At 43.1% G+C, this 26341-nt stretch overlaps 1 protein-coding gene across 3 annotated transcripts; it reads right to left on the bottom strand.

The window, feature by feature from the left end:
• Positions 1–462: 462 nt before the first annotated feature.
• Positions 463–26341, bottom strand: PRPF3 (pre-mRNA processing factor 3). 3 transcript variants are annotated; one of them, XM_048828707.2, is made up of 17 exons: positions 26203–26341; positions 23985–24113; positions 21816–21998; positions 20661–20791; positions 16401–16547; positions 15120–15203; positions 14771–14991; positions 13381–13687; positions 12002–12168; positions 10896–10978; positions 9756–9899; positions 8773–8872; positions 7488–7601; positions 6624–6742; positions 5826–5909; positions 3838–3899; positions 463–746 (listed from the first exon to the last, which is right to left on the bottom strand). In XM_048828707.2, exons 3-17 carry the CDS (start codon positions 21958–21960, stop codon positions 600–602), a joined length of 2055 nt encoding a protein of 684 aa, XP_048684664.1. In that variant the 5' UTR covers positions 21961–21998; positions 23985–24113; positions 26203–26341; the 3' UTR covers positions 463–599. The 3 variants fall into 3 exon arrangements, with proteins under 3 accessions (XP_048684664.1, XP_048684663.1, XP_048684665.1); XM_048828706.2 differs by having other exon boundaries at positions 23985–24096; XM_048828708.2 differs by lacking the exons at positions 21816–21998; positions 23985–24113; positions 26203–26341 and adding an exon at positions 17762–17857 and having other exon boundaries at positions 20661–20775.

Below are 26341 nucleotides of genomic sequence, written 5' to 3'. Positions count from 1 at the left end.
TGGTTTGCAGTGAGTAACAGCAGGCTAATTGAAACTCCCATGTAAAGAAACACATCTTTGACTTTCTTTTAAAAAAGTTTATTATGTAAATATAGGATGTGGGCTAAGTCCCCATCTCCTACTCTGCTTTACAAATTCCAATGCTCCATACTGCATCCTCAGACCATTTGGGGCTGCTCCCAGACTGCCTCCCTGCCCACCAAAGGAGCAAGCTTTGATTGTGTGCACCATATAGTTTGTCCAATGTCAGACTTCATCTATGGAACAGCTGACAAAGCAAGGAGGTGTTTGTACCTCCACTTGAGACAGCCGTATGTGAAAGACTAAAGAGACTACTGAAAACAATTTTCTCTGTCCCTCCCACCTCCTCAAAACTAAATTCTCTGGCGGATACCACTTTCCAGTGGTTTTGCACCACAATTTCCAAGAGTTGGGTTTATCTAGAAAACAGTGTAGCTGTGATTGTTGTTTTAAAAATATTTCTTTAATCATATGCAACGTACTGTGGGGATTTGAGGGGAGGAAGGGAGTTCTGTCCAAGTTTTCAGCCAGGTATTGTTCTCAAATTAACAATGGGAACGCTGGGGGCAGCAGCACCCTCAGTCTGTGGATTCCAACACGGACTCGCTCAGAGCCAGGTCCCAGTAGTGCTCAGCTCCGTGTTTTTTAAAATGCTCCCGTGCCATGTTTTCAGTGGGGCACTGCTTAAATTTCATTTCACCAAAGCTGCGATCCTTCGCTGTACCCTGAAATAAGACAGAGAGTAGGAGTTTTCTGATGCGTCTTGCTAACAGGAAAAACAACCAAGCAAATGCAACCACAATTACAAGAGGAATCAAGAATAATCCTCTTTTTCAATTCTAAAGTAATTTCTCAGGTTTCTAAACAAATGTTCAGAGAGGAACTATGATTTGTATAATTAAATTAGTGCTATTTTTATTTGTGCAGAGGTGAAAGGTTGTAGAGAAACATGCTTAAATAATGGCAATTTCCACTGTCATTTAGTTATGTTTTCTTTTAAATGAACTGCCAGGAAAAGACTTTCCTTTGATACAGTCCGCAACAAACTGAAGTGTTTAAGAGCACTTCAGTGGCTTTAATTGAAGTTACATGTTTTATTCCAGTCTGTGTCTATCTTTGTCTGGCATAGCCAGTGTCTTTTATCATGCCATACATGATAATCTCCAAAGACTGTGGAGATGCCAATATTTTTATATAGCATCTCAAAGGATGTGATCATGAAAACTGAAGGGTGCGGGCCCCAACCTCAAGTCACTTGGAACACAAGGGAGCTATATAGCCACAGTACTTCGGGCCAGGACACCTTTTGAAAGCTGCCAACTTGGTTCCTGTCACTAGTTAGCCATAGAAAGCATTGACGGCTTTCTCCTCCACAAGGGCTGAGTATGCTACCTCCCTCCACCAGAGGGAGAGTCTGAAACCCAGCTCTCCTGCATTGCAAAAAGCAGGCAATAAGTTAGTCCTGGAAGCTTCCTTTGAACAGTGATTAGATATTTGAATGGGATCATGCATCCTCTGCATTTCCCAGCATTATACCCTTCCAAATGCAAAAATACTCCAGTGTGGACTAGACAGAGAAAGTCACCACACTGTTTTCTCCATCTGAATGGAGGTTTAAAAAGATAAACCACGAACATTTCATAAAAACATAAGAATGGCCATACTGGGTCAGACCAAAAGTCCATCCAGCCCAGTATCCTGTCTACCAACAATGGCCAATGCCAGGTGCCCTAGAGGAAGTGAACCTAACAGGTACTGATCAAGTGATCTCTCTCCTGCCATCCATCTCCACCCTCTGACAAAGGCTAGGGACACCATTCCTTACTCATCCCGGCTAATAGCCATTAATGGACTTAACCTCCATGAACTTATCCAGTTCTCTTTTAAACCCTGTTATAGTCCTAGCCTTCACAACCTCCTCAGACAAGGAGTTCCACAGGTTGACTGTGCGCTGAGTGAAAAAGAACTTCCTTCTATTTGTTTTTAACCTGCTGCCCATTAATTTCATTTGGTGGCCCCTAGTTCTTATATTATGGGAACAAGTAAATAACTTCTCCTTATTCACTTTCTCTACACCACTCATGATTTTATATACTTCTATCATATCCCTCCTTAGTCTCCTCTTTTCCAAGCTGAAAAGTCCTAACTTCTTTAATCTCTCCTCATATGGGACCTGTTCCAAACCCCTAATCATTTTAGTTGCCCTTTTCTAATGCCAGTATATCTTTTTTGAGATGAGGGGACCACATCTGTACATAGTACTCAAGATGTGGGCATACCATGGATTTATATAAGGGCGATAAGATATTCTCTATCCCTTTTTTAATGATTCCTAACATCCCGTTTGCATTTTTGACTTCCGCTGCACACTGTGTGGACGTCTTCAGAGAACTATCCACGATGACTCCAAGATCTTTTTCCTGATTAGTTGTAGCTAAATTAGCCCCCATCATATTGTATGTATAGTTGGGGTTATTTTTTTCCAACGTGCATTACTTTACATTTATCCACATTAAATTTCATTTGCCATTTTGTTGCCCAATCACTTAGTTTTGTGAGACCTTTCTGAAGTTCTTCACAGTCTGCTTTGGTCTTGACTATCTTGAGCAGTTTAGTATCATCTGCAAACTTTGCCACCTCACTGTTTACCTGTTTCTCCAGATCATTTATGAATAAGCTGGACAGGATGGTCCTAGGATTGACCCTTGGGGAATACCACTAGTTACCCCTCTCCATTCTGAAAATTTACCATTTACTCCTACCCTTTGTTCCCTGTCTTTTAACCAGTTCTCAATCCATGAAAGGATCTTCCCTCTTATCCCATGACAACTTAATTTACTTAAGAGCCTTTGGTGAGGGACCTTGTCAAAGGCTTTCTGGAAACCTAAGTACACTATGTCCACTGGATCCCTCTTGTTCACATGTTTGTTGACCCCCTTAAAGAACTCTAATAGATTAGTAAAACACGATCTCCCTTTACAGAAACCACGTTGACTTTTGCGCAACAATTTATGTTCTTCTATGTGTCTTACAATTTTATTCTTTACTACAGTTTCAACTAATTTGCCTGGCACTGACATTAGACTTATCAGTCTGTAATTGCCAGCATCACCTCTAGAGCCCTTCTTAAATATTGGCGTTACGTTAGCTATCTTCCAGTCATTGGGTACAGTAGCTGATTTAAAGACAGGTTACAAACCATAGTTAATAGTTCCGCAATTTCACATTTGAGTTCTTTCAGAACTCTTGGGTGAATGCCATCTGGTCCTGGTGACTTTTTACTGTTAAGTTTCTCAATTAATTCCAAAACCTCCTCTAGTGATGCTTCAATCTGTGACAATTCCTCAGATTTGTCACCTACAAAAGATAGCTCAAGTTTGGGAATCTCCCTAATATCCTCAGCTGTGAGGACTGAAGCAAAGAATTCATTTAGTTTCTCCGCTATGACTTTATCGTCTTTAAGTGCTCCTTTTGTATCTCGATCATCCATGGGCCCCACTGGTTGTTTAGCAGGCTTTCTGCTTCTGATATACTTAAACATTTTGTTATTACCTTTTGAGTTTTTGGCTAGCTGTTCTTCATATTGAAACCCATGGCCAAGCTACTTCAATCAAAACAAAAATCAAGTGCCATCAAGTTGGTAGTGAAATGCTTTATGCATAGCGATTTGCAAACAGAAGTGTGCAGCAAGTAACAAGGCTTTATAGCTTGCACGCATGTTTTAATATCAGCAGTAATGAAAAGCCAAGTGACCCAGAAATTAAGCACTAGAGCCTAAGGCCCAAAATGCTCCTTTAAATCAAGATCCTAACTTACCTCCCAAACCAGAGAGCATTTGTTTGTCTTTTTAACAGACTCCTCATCAGATTCATCATCATCTTGAGAAAAAAAAAGTAGATTTTAGACCTACAGCCAATAAGGAATTCCAGGCAGTCACTAAGAAAGCACCAGCATTAAAAATACAAGTCTTCCCCACCCCAAATCTCTAAACCAGGGTCCCCAACGCAGCGCCAGCAGGCGCAATGGTGCCCACTGGGGCAGTTGTGTGCACCCGCAGGACACCGCGCCACCAAAGTGGCGCTGCCAAGCGCAGCCGCCGGAGAACCGCCCGCCAAAATGCCACCGAGAAGCATTACCGTTTCTGAGCGGCATTTCGGCGGCAACGCTTCTTTCCGCTGCCGCTTCTCGGCGGCATTTCGGCAGCAGGGTGTCTGGCGCCTGCCAGTCTTCAGGGAATAGGAATGTGCTATTCCCACAGAAAGGTTGGGGACCACTGCTCTAAGCAGTGGCAGTCCTGACCATGCTTCTATTCTCATTCCACTCAAATAACTTCTCCCACCTAAATCCAAACTACATTTCTGCATTTAGACTAAGACTTTTACATTTCCCTCATTTTGGGCATGCACACAAATGTTTGCTGATTTCCCTTCACCTTTCTCTAATTGTGTTTAGGGGGGAGTCCTCCATAGCTATTAGTAGTTATGTTATACCTGACTTCATAATCTGACATTTTAAGCACAAAATCGAATTCAAATACCGTGGAAGATCTAACTTACTTGCACAGAAGGTTCAGCAGTGAGTACATCCCTCTATCACATTTTTATTCCCATTTCAGGCTCCATCATGTGCCTAGAGCAGTGATACTCAGATCTCTGGTTCAGGAGCCAAATTAGCAACCAACATTACCTAAGAGAGCCACAGTAGTAGCTGACTAGAGTACTATGTACTCATATTTAAACAGTATGACAGGGAAATAAGTTTTTATATATATAAATTATTCCCAGAGCAAATATAATAACTTAGTGCAAGTTGATAACTTAATTGATAACTTAACTGGTTAATAACACAGTAAAAGCATCCTGATTGGTTAATAATTAAATCACTGTTTTAATATCATGTGCTGCAAAGAGCCGCAGGACACATATTAAAGAGCCACTTGTGGCTCCTGAACTTCAGTCTGAGTATCACTGGCCCAGAGCAACAGTTACAGCCACTGACTGGTCTCTCACATTACACAATTACGAAATATCTATTACAGTAGTACTCCGGGGTCATCCAGTCAGGATCAGCTCCCCATATTGGGCTGAGCACGCATAAAGCACATATGAAGGCACAGGGCTTGCCCTGGAGAACTGACCCATTTAAGAAAACTGTTGGCCGATGGCATTACACAGACACCACATTTATAGCGAAGTTGTTCCCAGCACTATGTGTGTATCAGTATTATCCAGGGTTATGTGATTTGGGCTCTGGGCTCCCACTTCCTGTCTCAGGGATACATACCTGTACTGGGTTCTAGAGGACCACCCAGAGTGCCTCACAGAATTATAACATACACCTCAGAGTGCCTCACAGAATTATGGCATACGCCTCCCTGGGAGTATTCACCTCCCCAGTCTGCCAGGACTGGATGTCATTCAGCAGTACACACACTATCCCATACTGGAGTCTGTTTTTTTCAAACCTCGAGTCTTGCAAACGCAAAGCCAGCTCAAGCTTTATTGTGCATTAGAAAACATACAGCTGAATATGAGAGGCAGTCTGGAAAACTGGTGTAAACAATAGCAAGAAGCATAAGCCATCACTGAAGTTCTTGGCTTTTTATCATCTAAATCACAGTCCCAGTATTGGTTTGCTTTAGTAGCATTACAGAGATCTTCAAATTTACAACTCAAACGATCAGATCTATTATGTTCTGCAGAAGGATTTGCATAGTAATGGCTTCTCTTCCAGGTTGCAACAAAATGACCCTATTGCCATTTCCTAGTCACATTTCATACAGATCCATGTGGGTCTATGCTTACCATCTCCCTTTGTGTTTGATGTCTGCTCGTCCCACTTGATTCGATGGAGCATAAGACGTTTGAATTTCTTCTGTGCTTTTGGGCCTGGAGAGAGAGAGAGGATGATAGTAATTTTCACTCAGTTCTTGCTCACTGACAACTTCAATTTAAGAGTCCTAAGAGTCACATTCTGCCTCCAAAAAGCAGTGAAAGCTAATGACACCTGAAACCATGGAGGAAAAACCAAACACTCAAACACACACACAGTTCCAGCTAAAAGCCATGGGCAAAGAGAATACTGTAGATCAATGACAAAGGAGTACAGTCTCTAACCTAAGCACAGGGCTTGGAGACAGGAACTCTCAGTGGCCTTTGGCAAGTCACTTCACCTCTGTGCCATCTGTTTCCCTTGCTGTAAAATGGGGATAGTATCTCACAAAACGTGCTGAGAGAATGTTTGTAAAGCACCATGAAAGTTGGAAGCATTGTAGCAGACTCACCCAGGGCTGGCAGAGTCTTTCCTGAGAAGCTGCCACTGTCAAAGCATTGTGACTTCAAATCTAGCAGATTTAATAATGCTTAAACATATAAGCTACAGTTTAGAGGATTATTTAAAATACTTAAGTAGCTAACATACTTGACTACACAAGGGCTGGTGCGGAGTAAATCTAAGAAGAATACTAAGTAGAGCAGCTTAATATCTTCCTTTACTTCCATAATTCCCAGTAATTGGCAATTTAAATATTTGGGTATCTTGGTTAGAAACAAACTTTTGAACGTCTAATGTTCTAACCAGAAAGTGCACCCCCCGAGCCTTACCTCCTTCTACTACCACCACATTGACGTCTTTGTGTAAAACCACCACTCCTGTTAAGTACAGCTGCCCAGCATTTGCTTCAATTTTGAATTTTTTTGCTGGGTTGCCCAGATTTCTGACTCTGAGGATAGAAAAGCAAAGGTTTATCTATTCGAAAAAGGAACTACAGAACTACGAACAATGGACAACAGAGAAAGAGGGTTCCTTCACTCTCCTCCAATTCCATCCAGTACTTACTCTCACTTCAATCTCTCCAGTACTGTCGGGGTATAAGAAAAACCCTATGTTCAACAGGGTTTTATTCAGTGTGGAGCAGGGACTGTATCTACCTTTTTACAGCTCCTAACACAATACATTATTACATATATTACATTATAATAGAAGCTTTCATCTGACTTTTGAATGGTGTTTTCAGATGTCAGGACTCCTGGGTCCTATTGCCAGCTTTGCTTGTGACACTGGACATTCAATATCCCAGTGTCTCAGGTTCAGTGTCATTAGGTTTAAAATTCATAAAGTGCTTTGTGATCCTTGGATGGAAAGCACTACAGAAGCACTGAAGTATTAAAGAGACTTTCTACATTCACCCTGAATGCTCATGCAGGATGAGTGAAGAATGGAGTTATCTTTCCATTTATTTACTTTTGAGAAAGTGTTTCTCTCTCTACCATAAAATAATTTGAACAGCCTTCAGTGTTTCTAATGGAGTTCAGGGAGCCAGAGGACATAGCCTTGCATTAAAGGAACACTCCATATTAGCACACATTTATAGACAGGTGTTTGTCATCTGTATTTATAAAAAGTCACATGGGAAAAACATCTGTTGAGTCAAAGCACCTCTAAGGTCTGTGGGAGAAGGCACTCACCTGTACACAGATATATGCACTCCCTGTGAAATATCTTCTTTAAGTTTTTTAACCTTCTTTGCTTTTCTCTGTTCCGCTGTTAGTTTTCGTGCAGCATTTGCCTCTTCATGAGCTCTGGGTGGGAGGAAAGAGACAACAGGTAAGCAGAAATGCAGCTTGTTGGATGTCTGTTCAGAAAACTGGAAGGGGAGTGAGCCTTGTAGACCCAAAGTTAGGAACATTGAACCAGACTCTGCCCAGACCTGGCTGGCTTAGAAGCACGTGAGTGGGTCTAACCCGCTAGATCACAAGAGACTGGTTTCCACCCAGAGGGAAACTGGACCAGGTTGTAACAAGTATGAACAGTGGTACTGCAAGCTTCCTGCAACATCACCCTCCAATTTGCCTTCAATGCCTCTAGTGATGAGGGATCAATCCATTTAGACCTTAGCCTCTGCTGAAAGAGAGCAATTAATGCCAGCTGTAATGGTGGAAATTTGTGGTGTGAACTGGATCAGCACCCACCAACTAATTTTAAATAGGTCACTAAAGCATCATCAGATGGTACAAACTTTCCGTCAGTACTGCTAGAGGATGCACCTGATCTAGTGGTGATGATGCATAAGGCCCTGTATCATTACCACTGCCTGAAAAAATCCAGCCATCTGGTTATTTGTAGTTTGAGACTACACATATGAACTTTTAATTCAGGTACTTTGCTTTAGATTAATTTCTTGAAGAGCCTACTCAGTTCATCTTTATTACAGTGAAACCTTTGCATTTCCCAGATGACTTCCCTTGAGGATGAATGTGTACACACACCACCTAACACTACTGTGGTAATGCTGCTGTCTGGAACAGTCAACTGCTCAGTATTAAACCTGAAAGTGCTCAGTGTAAGTGACTGAATGTAGTGAGCTCAGGAGGACCATGTCTCAAAGTCATTACTACACAAGCAGTTGTTGGAGGGTCTGTGAAGCGAGTCAGGGTCTCAGTCCAGTTCCCAGCAGATAGCTGTAAAGCCACCACTGCAATTGGGCCTCTTGCTGACAGCTTCAGGACAAGGGTCCAAGAACGGATGGGTCATGAACACTCAACTCTTCTAGCTCTCAGAGGAGAGCCTTTCAAGACAAAGCTGAAATAGGCTGTAGGGTCATCATCTGAGTAAAATTTGTAATTCTTTCTTCCTTTGCTGCATCTGTTCTGTGCTTCAGTAGAGGACTTTAGTCTCTAGGGCTGTCAGCACCCCACCACCACCAAATCTACTTTAAAATAAAGCTTTCTTGTTTTAGGACATGCAACCTACTTCTGTCTCTTTGCCATCTGTGCTCTAACGTGAGCTTCCACTTTTGTCGGGTCCTGAACAGCTTCTGTCCCCAGTACTCGCATCAGGTTAGAAATTCTTACTGCAAGGGAAATAGAGAGAGGAACATTGTAAAGGGACCTATCAAGTACCAACTTGTCGTAATTTGTGTCAAAACTCAAAAGGCATCTGTTACTTCCTATAAGTATAGGAGTGGAAATGCAGCAAGAGCTTAAAAATGAGAAGATCTTCAGCATAGATGTTTTACTTTAAATAAAACCGAGTGCAAAGATTGTAAGAGTGAAACAACATTGGGGAAACCATCTGAAAGAAAGGTACAAGTTAATTTCTAGGTGAGACCAGATCTCCTCTCTAAGGCTTGCTTCAAAAGGCTCCCCAACATTATTTAAAAACAGCCTTCCGTAGCATCTTTTGTCAGGCTCAGAATGCTTTACAGAATTACTAGCTATGAACAGACATCACTTGCCTCTGAAATGGAGGTATTTCCAGGTGCAGTGTGGCAACTGCCTGACAAGACACAGCAACAATGCATGAAATTTAGTAAAGGTGGTTCCTCCGTATGAACATTCCATGTAGTGTGTTCATTCATTGTGCCTCATTCTGCCTCTGTGCAACCCTAATGAAGTCAGTAGGGCTGGATGGGGTGCAAGTCACCCCAGAATGCTGCCCTATGCACATGGGGCTTGAAGCAGGAATTACTGAGTGAAATTCTATGGCCTGTGTTATGCCGGTCACACCAGATGATCATAACAGCCCTTTCTGGACTTAATTCTATTAATATAGATGCACGAATGTAAATTCATGAACAGAGTAGATCTATAGGATTTCTCATACACAGCTCCTTTGTCTGCTGCAATTTACCAAAACAGTGGTTTTACCTAGCCAATGTGTCACCATTTGGAGGCAGTGCCTGTTTTAATGCAGCATTTTACGTACAGCCTGTTCTCCACAAGGTAGTCACCCACCTTTCGGTTCAGGAGGCGGCATTAGGCCCAGCCTGACTTTCTCCTGCAGTTCCTTCTGTGCTTCTCTCCGCGTCTGGCGTCGTAACTTCTTCTGCTCTTTTTTAGTCAGATAAACGCCCAGAGTCACTGGTGTGTCACTGTCCACTAGGAAGGCAAATCAAAGAACAGTCACTTTACATTTACCAGTTCCCCAAGGGCAGGACCAAATACTGTTTACAATCATTACTGGGGAAAGGGAAGGGAAATAGCTGCAGTCTAGGAGTTATAACCAATTCCTGATGCTTAAGGCTAAGGCAGCCAAACACCACCATTTTTGTCCTCCAGTCTGCTTGTAACCTACAAAACCCCTCTTTCTGAGCATGTACGTATGCCTCTCAGCTATCCCATATTAGATCATGGTTTCTTTCTGCTACTATCTGTGATCCTTGAGTTACTCCAGATTGTTTATATCAATGCTGAACCAGAAAACAGAGGTTACAATGCTGTTTATGTTAAACAGATTAACCACTAATCCTCTAAACCTTTCTTTACTATCCTACGTCCTTTGTCTGGGTCTGCGTTACCATGTGGATCACAGGAGGAATTTGGGGTACGTCGACACTGCAACTAAACACCTGTGGCTGGTCGGCATCAGATGAGTTGGGCTCACGGGGCTCGGGCTGTTTAATTGTGGCACACACGTTCAGGCATGGGCCCAGCCTACACCCCAAACGTCTATACAGCAATTAGACAGCCCTGCAGCCCAAGCCTGACTCAGCTGACAAAAGTGTTTAGTTGCTGTGTAGACACCCATAATGTCCAAGTAGCAGTAGCCATCCCCTCTACTACCTGGGAATCTACCAGTTTCCAATGTCTAGTTGGTTACTATGCTTTTCAATGTGATCTCCTCCACTCTTTTTTAGACTCACCTTCCTAGTCTTAGCTGTCTTGCTACCCTAGCAGAGCTCTACATTCTATCTTAGCATGATTTCTTTCATGAGGAGAAATGAAGTCAGTGGTATTACAAACGGGGAGGGTCTTAGTCTGGTTCAGAGCTCATGCTGCCAGTGGTTTGGAGCACTTGACGGGTCTTGCTACAAAACCACCTATGTTAATCAAGACTACAAAGAGGCCTTGAACTAGACTGCTACATGATAGTACCTGGTGGGCTTAGCTGTGCTGGGTGTTCCACAAGGTTTGTGATCCCAAAGTAGTCGTCTCTTTTAGAGTAGACTCCAGCTGTACTAAAGAGGAGAGAATTTGTGTATCACTATCAAGTCATCTTAGAGCTTGGTTCCCGCACTTTCTTCAATGTTCCACAAGCCACAGCATTTGGCGAACAAAGCAATTTGCGCCCCCCCCCCCCCCCCCCAAACCTCCACAGTGCTAACTATTAAACTTACGCAAGTTGCTGACAGGTACTCTAAAGCCAAGCGTTCAGGGGAAGCAGGGAGATACACAGGTCCTACATAAGTATTAAAGTCCCTCCCATTGCCCCGAATATTCTAAATATCGATCTTACATTTAGACATTAGAGGCAGAACTTTCAAAAATTCTTAACTGACAGTCAATGGGCTTGTGCTCCAAAGTCATTTAGCTGCTTTTGAAAATTCCACAATGGCTTTTAGCCAAAAATTGCTCTAACAAACTGAAAAGGAGTACTTGTGGCACCTTAGAGACTAACCAATTTATTTGAGCATGAGCTTTCGTGAGCTACAGCTCACCAATTTATTTGAGCATGAGCTTTCGTGAGCTACAGCTCACTTCATCCGATGAAGTGAGCTGTAGCTCACGAAAGTTCATGCTCAAATAAATTGGTTAGTCTCTAAGGTGCCACAAGTACTCCTTTTCTTTTTGCGAATACAGACTAACACGGCTGTTACTCTGAAATCTAACAAACTGCAGTATCAATTGCACACAGGAATTGTTTCCTCAGTCACTGGAATAAACCAGCTCTGGAATGGAATACAGCAGCTGTTTGGCACCACACCGCACACTGGAGCGGGGAGCGAACACAAAATACAACTGAACCTCCCACGGGGTATTCAGGGGGGCAGAATGCAGTTCCCCAAGCGGATGCACTTGCTTCTGTAAAAGATGCAGCAAAGGCTTAGGGCCTGATTTTCAGAAGCGCTAGGCACTTCAGCTACCAGCAGTTCCTAACAAATTTCAATGGAACCAGGGGTTGGGTCAGCAATTCTCAAAAGCCAGGCCATTAGTTTCTTCTCTACAATAAAATTATCAAAGCCAAGCAGGTAATAGCTTACAGGTCAAAGCCATTAGGGATGATATACGAATCCCACCACTCTATCTCAGGGATCTCCCCTTCTTTCAGCTCCTTCTTGGGAGTAATAAGAGCTAGTTTGGTAGAGGTGTGGATCCCAGTCTTTCTGGCAGCTTGAGAGATCTCGGCCTGCAACTTTTCTAGTTGAGCCTGAGGACAAGAGGAGAGAGATGGGACAAGCAGGTCACTTACATGGGCACACACAGAAATAGTGCAGCCTTTAAAAAGCAAAGCACACGGGGTATATTATTTTACAAGCTGATCAGAGCACGTCACAGAGGAAGCAGAGAATGGAGCCTGGGACTAGTGGGTGGTTTTGTAGAGGTTTGTGGGTGTTACACCTGCCCCATGCAAGGATTACTGCACAACCCTAACAAACGATTGTTCTCCTAGTTGATACTTTAAAACTGGGCTGGGAAACGTACTGGGAAATGTCTTAGCAATAATACTACCTAGCTCTTATATAGCACTTTTCATCTGTAGATCTCAAAGGGCTTCACTATTTCTTTGGGGAATCTCCTCCATGGTGTAACAGACCTCAGTATCAGAAAGGGTCTTCCCAATATCCAGCCTAAATCAGCTCTTCCTTCCAAGAGTCCTCGTTATACCTCACAACTGCAGTAAATAGTTACTGCTACGTAAACCTATGTCAGGGATCAGCAACCTTTGGCATGCGGCCTGCCAGGGTAAGCTCCCTGGAGGGCCGGGCCGGTTTGTTTACCTGCCGCGTCCACAGGTTCGGCCGATCGTGGCTCCCACTGGCTGCGGTTCACCGTTCCAGGCCAATGGGGCTGCAGGAAGTGGCGCAGGCTGAGGGATGTGCTTCCCGCAGCCCCCATTGACCTGTGGCGGCGAACCGCGGCTAGTGAGAGCTGTAATCGCCTGAACCTGCGGTTGCGGCAGGTAAACAAACCGGCCCGGCCGGCCTTGGGGCTTACCCTGGCGGGCCATATGCCAAAGGTTGCCGATCCCTGATCTATATTTTTGCGCATGGTTAAAATTTAGGCAAGTTCTCTCCCTTTAAGTTCTTCCAGCCCCCAAATCATTTGCTTCTATTGAAAGTAGGTCAGAAAGTGTATTTTTCCCATAGAAAATTTCAGCTTTTCATAAGAGAACTAAGTTCTTTGTGTTGTCAACAAAAAGATAAAAATGTATGCAGAAAGACACTTTCCACAAAAACTGAAAACCAATTTTCCATTGAAAAACAGTTTTGATGGAAAATTTTCAACCACGTGTAGTGGAATTCTTTCTTGTCTTGAAGCCTCCATTGTTCTCGAATGGGACACAAGAGTTCGGTTCCCATGCCACTCTCTGCTTCTAGTGCTCTTCATTAAGACCAGCACTCAGGAATCTAGACAATACCTTTGTTCGTAACCTCTGTGCAATTTTTTCAAATTTGCCTTTGTCATGGAACTTAAAGGTGCGTTTCTGACGTTGGGATGAGGCTATGGAGACCCGAGGGTCAAAGTAAGTGTTGGATTCCATGTCTTCAGAAGGTTTCTCTTTGAGCTGCTGTTTAAACTGCTCCCTCTTCACAGCCCTGATGTTCGCTTTTAGGGTTGGCATACGGTGAGTCAGTTCAATCTCTTTACCAGTTGCATCAACAGTTCGGCCTTGTTCGTCCAGGATCAATGGGGTAGGCTTTGTCTGGTCCTTTAGCTCTACTTTCCTGATGCAAGAAACATTTTGTTAAAATGCAGTCATGTAGCATTAAACTCAGAGGAAATATAGAGGGTACTGTGACCACCACCAAATAGGTCTTGGTGGTTTTCTCTAAGCCTTTTTAGTCAATATCATAGATAGGAAACAGATGTGAAGCTACTTTAGTGCAACAGTAATCAAAAAGTAGATGCCAGTATTATGATCCACAGAGCCTAGAGCAACTTCGACTATTATAAGTTTTAACGAAGCATCAGCACCAAGGTTTCCACATTCTGATCACTCAGAACATCAATAATCTAAATGCTTCCCTCTTCTTGATACTTCGGGGAACAGAGGTGAGTTTCACACCATGAATGATATGGGTGTGCTTACACTAGGGGCCCAATTTGCATTTACATCAAGATCTCCTTACACTTCTTTGGCAGCGTAAAGGGGCCCTAAAGTGGGTGTAAATGTTATACAATGAAAATGTTGTGTTGCCAGAATGGCATAGTGTCAGCCCTGAGGCATTGCACCCGGTAAGATTTCCCACTGTTGCTATCATTTGTTTAGCTACATTGATGCAAGCACCACTACAGTTAAGGTGATGGAGAGTGATCTTGCATTCTAACCATTGTGCAATCTAGACTGAGCAGGTCCAGATCAATTGGCGGTTAGATAACCAGGGGCTTATCTACCCTATCTTCCCACCGCTACAACTACTGATGCTGAACCCACACTGGCAGTGGTGAAAAATTTTAGAAAACCCTTTATGTAGACAAGGCCACAAGGACTTGATGTAGTTTAGACTACTCTTAGTTGACCCTGAAATGACTGAACATTCAAAGGACAACTACAATGTTACAGTAGGAGGTGGACAACAGCAGACAGACAACATCCAGAAGGGCAATGCCTGTCAAGCATCACTCTCTGGTGCTTCTATCATTGACACAGAGCCGCCAATTATCCAGTTTATGAATCCAAGTCAATACACATAAATTTTGGTGGAAAGGCAATGATGAAGGCTGACAGTATGCACGCCTAGCATTTGTCTTGTTCCCATAGGAAGTTACCAGGGTTACAGTGTACTTGGCAAGTTGATTGTACTCACGGAGGTGCAATTCCCATTGCATGCAGGTTGGCCAACCCCACCATGTTGGCATTGCCAATGAGCCCAGGTTTCAAGGCCAGCTGAGCCTGGATTCGGGCTTGCAGCTCAGCAGCTTTCCTGGCTTTCTCAATAGCATCATTCATAAACGTGGCTGCCTGTGAAGGCTGGATGGTATTGCCGATGGGGAGACGTTCTGGCTGGGATGAAGAGGGAGTTTTTGGCTGTGGAGAGAAATACACTGTTAGATACGTGTCAGAACAATCACACAAGTCACTGTTTGAGGAGAAAGACAATGCATCCATTTGAATCCTGTGGCAAAGGATCTCCCCTTTTGCTTTCCAGGCTGTACCTGGGGTGCAGGAGGACTGATGAAACTCAGTTGCTTTTTCCTCTCCTCAATCTGACGTGTTGCTGCCTCCATCATCTGTTTGATCTGCAGAAATAAAAGTTGGAAAGTTAGGTTTCTTCCTCCTCTTCGTAAGAAGGGCTAAAGCACTCTTCAGAGGCTCTTCACATAGCGGCAAATGAGTGCAAACCCAGCTACCAACCGGGACAATTCTAACCAACAACCTCTAATTTAGCAGCAGCAACCCTGGGTAGTCAGTGCCCACTGCCATGACCTGTTCCTTCCTATTCAGCTCACCCTACAGAAAAGGAGCCTTGTTTCCTTGTTTCATTTGTGAAGAGGGTCTTCCCCTCTCTTTCTCACTGTTCTCTTGGCTGAATTCAAGTGTGACCAAGTGCTTTGCATGTTCCAAAAAAAGTGAAAGGACCTGCAAAATGATTTCCTGACCTGTTCTTAATCAATTCAGTCTGCTCACTGGCACCGCAAACTGTAAGAACTGAATTTCCCTTTCCTGGTGGAAATCACTGTTTCAAGATGATATACAGGAGACTCTCATTAATTCTAGAACACCTCCTCCACTAAATTCAGTGACATTAATCCTTTAAGATTAAGCCATTTACTGGTAAATTACTTCATGTGTCTGAACTGTTTAGTCAGTTTAATTTAGACTAAGAGCTTTAGTCCAAGCACGTTTTCTGAATCTGCCAAACTCCATGTACATTTATGGTACTGTGTAACTAAAAAAAATAATGAAATGTGCCAGATCATACAGATGGCATTCAGCTAATGAACTGTTTATACTACATAACTGCAAGTGAACACATTTCAGTGCATATCTGAACACTGCATATCAAATGTATTTTCTCCACTTATTCGCAGTATAGTTTAGTTGTATTCATTAACATTTCACAGTATTTTTGCAAATGTAGATTCTGTGTGAGTAGCAAGTTTTAGCAACACAAGGCATCAACATTGCACTCTCTCTGCCACTCAGTTTTCCAGAAATGACGAAGAGGACCATTAGGCTTGTGAATTAGGAACTTCTATTGAAATTGGCCAATAGTAGCAGCAAACTCTGAAAAGGACACAGTGGAAAGCACTTGCTATTAGTTTTCAAAAGAAGGACGCTAGACCCTGACATTCAAATTTCTAATCATGATATGAAGTATAAGATAAGAAAAGTTTCAGCTATTCCCTCACACTGAAACTAAATATTAAGATGTTAAGATCCAAGATCTCAGTTTCTTGGGAAGTGGCAGAGGAGAGCAGCCTGAGAAGACAAACCTGTAGCTTGGTCAGCATTCCAGGACTCTCTGAAGGTGGTCCTGGGATAACCTCCGGCTCCTCCTCTACCTCCTCAAAACGTGGAATACGCCGCTTCTTAACACCAGAAGACTCCTTGGAGATCTCAGTCTCATCACCAAACACATCCTAACAGAACGGGAACAAGACGAGATAGCTTATGATCAATGATATAACAAAGCTACTTGAGGCTACTGATGAAGACAAGCAACCAGCACTTGAGTCCAGCAATTTAGAATTCGGAAAACATTTTGGTCAAGCAGTCACAGCAAGGGGCTTGAATCCAGAACTCCTACGTTGGATTCTCAGCCCTGCCATTTACCCACTGTGGGATCAGGCACAAATTCAATCTGTCTCTCATTTTCTCACCTGTACAATGGTAAGTGAGATCCATCTAAATGGGTGGTGGTGATATGGAGGTTAACTAATGTTTGCAAAGCACCCAGATCCTTGTGTGAAAGGCACTACCATCCTTTTGCATGGGGTAAAGAGTTCCTAGGTCCATCATTCTTCCCAGTAAGCCTGTGTGTTCTCTCACACACCTATCCACGGACAAAGGTCTGATCTACACACAAACTGAACTGATTTAACTAAATTGGTTTCTAAATCTCAAACTGATTTAAGAGTCACTACAAAAAGTAATTTTCCCTCTACTCATACTCGCACCTTGTCAACTATTTGAAATGGGCAACCCTGATTGCACTGGCCTTGTTAGCACTACAAAAGTAATTTTCCCTCCCTTGGTATTCACCCCTTCTTGTCAACTGTTGAGAACAGGCCACTTCCACCTTAATTGAATTGGCTCCTTAGCACTGACCCGCCACTTGGTAAGGCAACTCCCATCTTTTCATGTGCTAGGATATATATTCTGCTTACTATCAGAGGGGTAGCCGTGTTAGTCTGGATCTGTAAAAGCAGCGAAGAGTCCTGTAGCACCTTATAGACTAACAGGTATATTGGAGCATAAGCTTTCGTGGGTGAATACCCACTTCTTCAGATGCTCCAATACGTCTGTTAGTCTATAAGGTGCCAGAGGACTCTGCCGATTCTGCTTACTGTATTTTTCACTCCATGCATCTATGAAGTGGGTTTTAGCCCACGAAATCTTATGCGCAACTAAATGAGTTAGTCTCTAAGGTGCCACAAGGACTCCTCATTGTTTTTGCTTATACAGACTAACACAGCTACCACTCTGAAACCTGATTTAAGAGAGTGTCTACAAGGAGATTGCACTGATTTAGTTAAATACGTGCCATTTGTGTGAGTAAACAAGCCCTTAATCTACCATACAACAGGCATACTGCATTATAAGTGAATGTTATTTGAAAAGAAGATATACACACCGGTTGTAAGCGTTAGTTGAAATCCCCTCTTCACTATTATGGTTCATATTCTACAAGGACACTTCCTCAGCCAGACACAGGTACTTCTTGGAATACCTACAAGTTCAAGAGAAAGGACTTGCCCATAGTATAAAGTGTGTAGACCATTACGTTTTAGTTCCTGAAACTTCCCAAGCAGTGATCTACCCCATGAAATGGTAGAAGGGAGAGAGGAGAAAGAGAGGGCCAGACAGAATGCTGAAAGACAGCTAACATGGGTAGTATCTAATGTTTTTATCATCCCTGTGTCCACCACTACAATTCTAATTCTGTGAGCATATGTAAAAGCAGAGCTAATATTTTCAAGGGAAAAGCCAGAAAGGAAAAGTTACCCTAGTTATACCACCTTGGGCTGCAATCCAGCAGATCTCCTGCTAAGCAGGGTCGGGGAGATCAGTGTCTGGATGTGACACTTCTAAGGAAGTTAACTTCAGGAAGAGCAGCTGGTGATTCAGTAGATGACACTTTTCCTTAAAAAGAAAAGGAGTACTTGTGGCACCTTAGAGACTAACATTTATTTGAGCATAAGCTTTCGTGAGCTACAGCTTACTTCATCGGATGCATTCAGTGGAATGACTTTTCCTTGAGTCAGTGGCCCACCACAGTGTGTTTGGGCATGCTCTGCTATTGGGAGGGCTGAATTTCAGATTAGATACAAAACTGAGGGCTTGGAACACTTTTGGTCATTCAAGATCCCAGAGCACTTTTCACTAGAGATGGGGCAATAGCCCCAGTGACCAGTCCAAATCCCAGCTTGGGTATCTAACCTACCTCCGTAAGATTCCCCATAGAGTTTCAACAGAGCGTAACGGTCTTCCCTTCCTGTCCTATAACGTTGTACGGTGTTGCCATTTGATGCTAAGTAGCTTCCACATCATGCGAGAATGGGCATTCCGGGTGACTAAAGCACTGTCTTATAAATGATTTGTAACTGTGAAAAGCTTTGGGATCCATTTGCATCAGAAGTGCTACAGAAGTATAAAATAATCATCACTTGTAAAGTGCAGACTGCAATCCATCTGCCAAAGAATTTATCTGCAGAACCATCTGCTTTAAAATGACATGTCAAGTGGCTGCATGGCATAGTTCAGATATTCCAGTTTCTTCTGTCTCCCCAATATACCAGAGGTAAGAGACTTGAGATCTGGCTGGGACAAAATATGATGGCTTACTGCCTTTCAATCTGAGGACAGTTTGGTGGCTTATGTGAAATGAGTTAGTCAATTTCAGTCTAACTCCTAATTAAATGTGCCCACAGCACAAAGATGACACCACATTACACTAGCTGGCTCCCTTCTTGATAGTCTCCGTAGAGGTGCCAATGACTGAGAGCACATTGACACTTAAGGCACTGCATCGCTTTAATGAAAACGCTCTACACCGACAGGAGAGTGCTCTCCTGTCGGCATAGTTAAGCCACCTCCCTGAGAGGAGATAGCTATGTTGGTGGGAGAAGCTCTCCTTCCGACATAGCACTGTCCACCAGGGGGTTAGGTTGGCATAACTACGTTGCTTGGGGTGTGGATTTTTCACACCCCAGAACAACAATTATATCAATATAGGTCTGTAGTGTAGACCAGACCTGAGCTATGGAAGATTGAACTTTGCCCCTCTCTCCTTTGGGAGGGGTGGGGCTCACTCCAGATCAGACTAAGGCACATTGGCAGGGATGATTGCACTGCTGCCACCTAGGCTGTACCTATTCTGGGGATAAAGACCTCTTCTTTGTGCCTGACTGTTTAATCAGTGAATGTAACTGGAACCTGGAAGAGGAAAGGTAAGTAGACCCTTCTCTAGCACATTTTAAAGCCTCAGCCAGGCAGAGGAGAAAAGTAACAGTTTCAGACAGAAAATATTGAGAAGGGTAGGTAGTCCCTCTCCTCCTACAAAGCACTTTCCCACAGACACCTGGAAAGGCACAGCTGAGAGCCCTGTAAGGGAATATACTAGGTAACTGACGAATCAGGAACTGATACAATGCAAAACTTCAAAAAGAGAAATATAAAATGCCATAAAATAGGAACCTCAGGAAAAAAGTGAAAGGAAACTTACTTTAAGACCAGGGAACAGCTTGTCGAGTAGCCATTTTTAAACTCTGTATGCAAATGATGACAAAAATTGTAATTCCAGGGTCAAAAGCAAAATCTTCAAGATAGTGAGAAGTAAAAGACAGCTGCGGAAGCATGAGACTTTCCACCATCCCAGTCAAATGTTAGATGGGAAAACCACCAGAACACTAGAAAATCCTTGCTGTATTTCAGGACCTTGAACTTTGGTGGGGAAAAGAGGTTGCCAGAAGGTGCATATTGTGGGTTCCAGATGAGCTTCAGTGCATGAACAGAAAGTGAAAATCCACAAGGTAACCCACCAACATTCATTCACTGACAATTGTGAAATCATCAGTTTAGATTTTACGATGACACGTCTGAGCAAGGAAGAGCAATGGAAAGTTACTACAAGCTGTGCCCGACTAACCCAGACTCCTAACCTCTAGTTAATGAAGACTCAACAGTATGGCAAAAATTCAAGTGGGGGATAAAGGAGTATGAAAAACAGCACAGAGCCACAAATCCTGCTATTTAAGCTGTTCTGTTTCATTAAACCACTAGGGGATTGTTAAAGAAACCAGATGCTCAGGCTTCCAAGCCAGGAAAAGTATTTTGGTCCCTCATGGCACCTCAGAAGAGAGTAAAAAGAACTGAAATGTAAAGGCTCACACACTTCATTGTAGAGAAGGGTCTTTTCTCTTGAACTTTAAGCATTATAAGATGTGCCTTTCTGGAAGAGGAGAATGTGGTAAAGTAACAGCACTACATTCATGGCCTTTATCGAACAATATAACAATCAGTCCTTAGCTTACCTTCAATTCTCTCTTTCGGTTCCGGTCACTGTTGGATTTTGAGTGCCTGGAGCTTCGTCCCTCCTCTACAGCTTCAAAGAGCTTGTCGACAAACCGCAGAGTGGAATCATCAAGAAAGGGCTTCAGATGGTCTGGCAAGGAAGAGAAATTTATGTGACTAGACAATGAGCATTTTTGGAGACAGGAATACGTGGATAAAAATTATAGTTCAGCCTGTAAATTCACAGGCTGCCATTCCTCCTGAAATCTAGAATACATGACCTATGGGTTTTGAGATTCCATGCAAGTCTCTTTTTAAGGTAGTCTCTAACACTGACTACAGCAAATGTCTTCAGTTTCTTTAACAATGGAGCCTTTCAGCTGCATTTCCTGTCTTGTCAGTTTCTGTAACACCCTTTAAGTGTTTTGGAAGCATCTTAAGACAATGCCATCTTCTGCCATGAGGAAAAGGGGAGTACAAGAAAATCTGTCCAAAGTAAGCTTCTATTACTACGTACAGCCTGTGAAGTAAGTCTGAAAATATTAAGTACATAAAAATTGGCTCTGAGCTAAGAATTAGCAAGGACATTCTCAGCTCAAAAGGGATTTCACACATCCATGAAAAGGGGGTCCATCTAATGGAAACACTGTCACAACCTTAATTAGTGATGAAGAAACAATTTGCCACATACAGTTCAGCACCACTAGTCACGTGAAGAAGTGCCCAAGAATAAGGAAGATAAATTCAAATCTGACTTAAAGACCATTCCAAATGCAGTGCAGATCTTCCAGTTTCATTTGAAAAGCTCACAGCTACTCACAGGAACAAATACTCTCATTTATTTAAGATACAAATTCGAAAGCCTCACTTGGTTGCCTTCTAGACCAAGACAAAGTGCCTATATTGTTAGTATCATTTTCCTGAGTGATGCTTCTATTCCTTTCCCAGCTTTGCTACTGTTTAGCTCGAAGGCATGGTACGATACAGTTTATATGAAATAGTTCGCAGAAAAATGGATTGTATCGCTAAACAGAAATCCTGAGAGATTCAACAGGTTGTCACTTTTAGCACCTATTTCATACACCTCCCTCTCTTTTTGTCAAGGATCTTTACTACTCCAAAATACACAGCAATGGATGTGTTGTGAGTGTCATAATGAAAAGCCGAGGACATACCGGCTGCTTTCTTTTTGTCCATTCCCTTCCCAACACAGTTCAATGCTGCAGTGACCACAGTGGGTTCTGAAAAACCCAGGACCCGCTTCACTGTCTTCTCGATCCATGGCTTCAGCTCATCCAATTCCCGTTTAGAGAGTGACATCTTCACTGGTAGGCTGACTTCAATTATTTGAATTTTACCTATAAGAAAAACAAAGAGTGGAAAAAGCATCTCTTAGAAGAGAGACTGGAGCAGCCAAATCACCATTATATTGATGGCCATTATATTTTTATTTTTTTAGTGTGAATTTAGAGCTGGAAGGTACAAAGCATTTTTTTTAATGTATTTCTTCCTAGAGACCCAACCAATGTTGGGATGCCAATGTTCTAAGTGCTGTATAAGACAAGAAATAGTCCCTGCCCTCAAGACCTTACAATCTAACTAGACAAGACAAAGGAAGTATTAGATCCTTATTAGAGATAATCTCTGTGTGTTAGTTCCCTAAGCGACTTTCTCAAAGTTACACAGGAAATCGATGGCAGAGCCAGGAACGGAATCGAGATCTCCTGACTCCTAGTCCAGTACCACGATAACAAGGCCAACCTTGCTCTTGTGATAGGTTTCAGAGTAACAGCCGTGTTAGTCTGTATTCGCAAAAAGAAAAGGAGTACTTGTGGCACCTTAGAGACTAACCAATTTATTTGAGCATAAGCTTTCGTGAGCTACAGCTCACCAATTTATTTGAGCATGAGCTTTCGTGAGCTACAGCTCACTTCATCCGATGAAGTGAGCTGTAGCTCACGAAAGTTCATGCTCAAATAAATTGGTTAGTCTCTAAGGTGCCACAAGTACTCCTTTTCTTCCTCTTGTTGACACTCTTGGAGACTATGCAGTGTTGGGCCGTGGATGGGCCCAGGATACTAGAGAGACAAGGTGAGAGAGGAACTGTCGTATTTATCCACAGGGCAGGTAACAGGTACCAGCAACACAGTTTCCAACTCCTACAGACTTACAGCCTCATAAATGCCCCCAGGACAGAGGGGGGAGTTCTGTCTTTGTGGCCCATTCAATCTTTGGCTTGTGCTAATAAGGGAGCCAATTAGTGACAATCAGGGTGGTAGATTTGTGATGTGAACCCTTGTCCATTAGTCACTAGACTGAGACCTATCCAAACTTATTTCACATACACCACTCGCACTCAATACATTAGAATGGTTTTTACAATATTTTGAGAGGGGAACAAGTCCATTTTCAGCAACGAAAATTCTAATATACACTAGTTAGTGCTTAGTACCTTCACTTGAAGATCTCAAATCATGTTACAGACATTAAGCCTCACAACATCTACACAAGGTAAGCACGTGCAGCCTTCTAAACTAGAGGAAATTAAGGGTGACTTGGCTAAGCTCACACAAAAAGGGACATCTTCCAGGTCTCCTGACTCACAACCTCACTATAGATTCAGACTTTAAGGCCAGAAGGGACCATCATGATCAACTAGTGTGACCTCATGCACATTGCAGGCAGCAGAACTTCACCCACCCACTCCTGCAAAAAGCCCCACAACCTCTGGCTGAGTTACTTAAGTCCTCAACTCTTGATTTAAAGACTTCAAGTTAGAGAAAATCCTCCATATACTCTAGCTCTAGCATTCTATAGCTACATTTCAGTTATAGCTGCTTGTTGAGTAAGGCACATTTCGGATGATGACTGTTAAATGTTAACATTTGATACTCATGATCATTAGTTCAGCTAGGTTAAGAGCCATTATTACATTTCACAAAAAACATGTTGCCATATTAGTATCCTCATTTATATATTGTAAAAACAGGCTAATATGGCTATAAGAATGATTATGCCTTGGTAGATTTTACCTTCATTTATGTAATTCAATAAGACCTAATAGAATACTCAACCTCAGGCAGGTTAGCATGATATTTCAGTATCTGAAGAGCGAATAGTATACATGAGCATTCTCATTATGTACTACCTACAGAATGAGAACACTATCTTTCAGCCATGTAAGTATTCTATATACAGTTAAACCTTGCATATAAGGCCAAATGTGTGCATTAAAATGTCTAAGAAAGTTGCCAGCCAAAATATAATAGACGATTTCTACCAGGTGGTCCAATAGTGAAACTGCACAACACATGTATCTCTCATTAAGGTTTACACACACTAACCTTCTTCACTATGTTATTCCTCAGTAAATGGGTAATCTGGAATTGATGTTCTCACAAAGCTGTTGTCAAGCAACTGTGGCTCCTTCAGATAAGCGACATATTTAGCTTCATTCTGTAAAACACGTATGCCTAAAATTAAGTAAAAGTTCTAATTATAATTAGTTTCCAAAGCTACAGTGATATGTACAATGCCTCCTTTCAATAGAAACCCTCTTGCTCACAGCATTGCCCCAACAAGACAACTACTTTAAAGGTCTGAGCACTGCCTACGTTAAGGCTAGAAATCTAGATGCCTTGAATCAGACAAATTTAGCTGTAACAGGATAAGAGTTCGCATACATCCGTGGAAAATTTTACCAAATTCTGCAAATGAAAATTGTGTACACAGGAAGATTGGGTTGTCCCCCACCTCCTTCCCAATTACTTCTTTCTGAGAAGCAACCTAGCACAAATGTACCATGTTTATGGGCAGACAATTCTAATCTTATTATAAAACTCATTTGCTCTAGCAAAGATTAAAACCCTCATGGATACCTTTTTTTGTTGCTGCTGCTGTTCCCTTTTATTTGTTTTAATAAAAATGTTTATTTATCCAGAATGGAAATAAATGTGCCAATTCCCTCCCCACCATTACGTGTGTATCTTTGAATGATCAGCAAAGGAGGCAGTGTAGTCTAGTGGTTAGAGGCAAAATGGGAGGCAGGAGTCCTGAGTATTATGCATGGTTAACAGTGTGTTGTGTGAACAAGAACTTCCTTATATTTTACATCTGCTGCCTCTCAGTTTTACTGGATGATCCCTTGATCTTGTGTACTCAAAGTACTATTATCCCCCTAAAAAGTCACTGGTGTTACATGAAGTATCCAGAAGACCCAAGTTTAGAAACAAACCTAATACACACCATTAAAGAGAATGCTTTTTGCTTATGATGCATAGAGAACAGGAGACATAAAGGGAAAAAATTCCTCTTGACAAAACCATCACTGTGGCAGATTAATGGTATTGCCCCTCCAAGTCAAACTCTTTAAAAGGAAAAAAAAAGTCACTCCATGTCTCACTTCTAGGTGAGATGTTAGAGAAAAATAACTGCGCTTAAATAGCACATTCTCTCCAAAGCACCGCACTGATTTTTTTGTCACCATACTCCTGTGAGACAAGTAATACTAATTTTCTAAATGACACAGAAGAGTTCAGTGACTTGTCTCAAGTCAAACAGTAAATCAGTAGCAAAGCTGAGATCAGAACCTAGGAGCCCACCACACAGTTGCCTGCCCTAGTACCCAACTCACACACTTCTTGTGCGAAAAAGGTGCAAACACTAAAAAATAGGAGTATGCAACAGAAATAAAGAGTGCAAATCTATGAGTGCTCCCTGAACTGGGCCAAAATGATAAAGGCAGCATTTCTAGAGGAGTTTGAGATTGTTAGTTTTGAGGTAGATGCACAAAAATCAAGTCTGCTCAGAGACTCTGGAGATTCCCAGAATCATTCACTGAGATGTTTTAACTTAAAACGTTGGGCTAATAACTCACTTGTGCTTTATCAGTTTCATTCAGAACCACAGAGCGAAAAGGGTACATGGTGATGAGACACGGGTACCAGTGATAGGTCCAAGACAGCACACACAGCTGAGTACCACACACCCGGGGCACCAGAGCGTGTGTTGCTCACCCTCCTGATCAAGGGAGTCCTTTAGGGCAGGGAAGATGTCTGGGGTATAACAGATAGTAGAAAAGAAGAGGAAGTGCACAGATTGATGAGGAAGGTCCCTGTCAAAGCCTCAGAAGTATGAGGGGCCGGCTGTGGGCTCCCCCCCTTCCCCAGGGCATGGGGATAGCCGGCCAGTAAATGGGGGTCCCTATCACAGCCTCACTGAGGCTGCCTCAGGAGTATGAGGAACAGGCTAAGGGCTTCCGCATTCCCCAGAGCCTGGGGGGGGGGCAGCTGGGGGGCTCCCCCCTTCCCCAAGGCCGCGGGGGGCGGCAGGCCAGTAAATGGGGGCCCCTATCACCGCCTGAGGCGTATGAGGGGCAGACTAAGGGCTCCCCCCTTCCCCAGGGCCTAGGGGGGCTGGCTGGGGGGAGCTCCCCTCCCTTGGTCAGCGCCTCGCGCGCACACATGAGGCCTACGCCGGCCTAGCTCAGGCCTCGAGCCCCGGATCCCGCGCCCCCAGCCCAGGCTCCGCGGCCTGCCCATCCCCGGCTCCCGCGCGCCTCACCTCAGCGCCGCCCGGCCCGGCCCGGCCCGGCTCCAGCCCGAAACTTCCGCTCCCCGCCGCGGCGGCCTAGAGAAGACTCGCTGCGACTGACGGAGACGGAACGTTAGGGCGGAAGCGGAAACGGCCCGCGTGAAGCCGC

Source organism: Caretta caretta, chromosome 24, assembly GCF_965140235.1.
Source record: "Caretta caretta isolate rCarCar2 chromosome 24, rCarCar1.hap1, whole genome shotgun sequence".
NCBI lineage: Eukaryota > Metazoa > Chordata > Testudines > Cheloniidae > Caretta > Caretta caretta.
The sequence above is the reverse complement of the archived record's forward strand: the minus strand, read 5'-3'. Positions and strand labels throughout refer to the sequence as shown.

Bases quoted from the DNA above. Each gene is read 5' to 3' on its own strand.
- PRPF3 (XM_048828707.2), bottom strand. From the start codon at position 21,960: ATGTCACTCTCTAAACGGGAATTGGATGAGCTGAAGCCATGGATCGAG. The intron at 13,688-14,770 runs GTGAGTACAATC...TTCTTGCATCAG, and splicing joins GCAATGGGAATTGCACCTCC to GAAAGTAGAGCTAAAGGACC. The intron at 12,169-13,380 runs GTATTGTCTAGA...TCTTGTCCTCAG, and splicing joins CACAGAGGTTACGAACAAAG to GCTCAACTAGAAAAGTTGCA.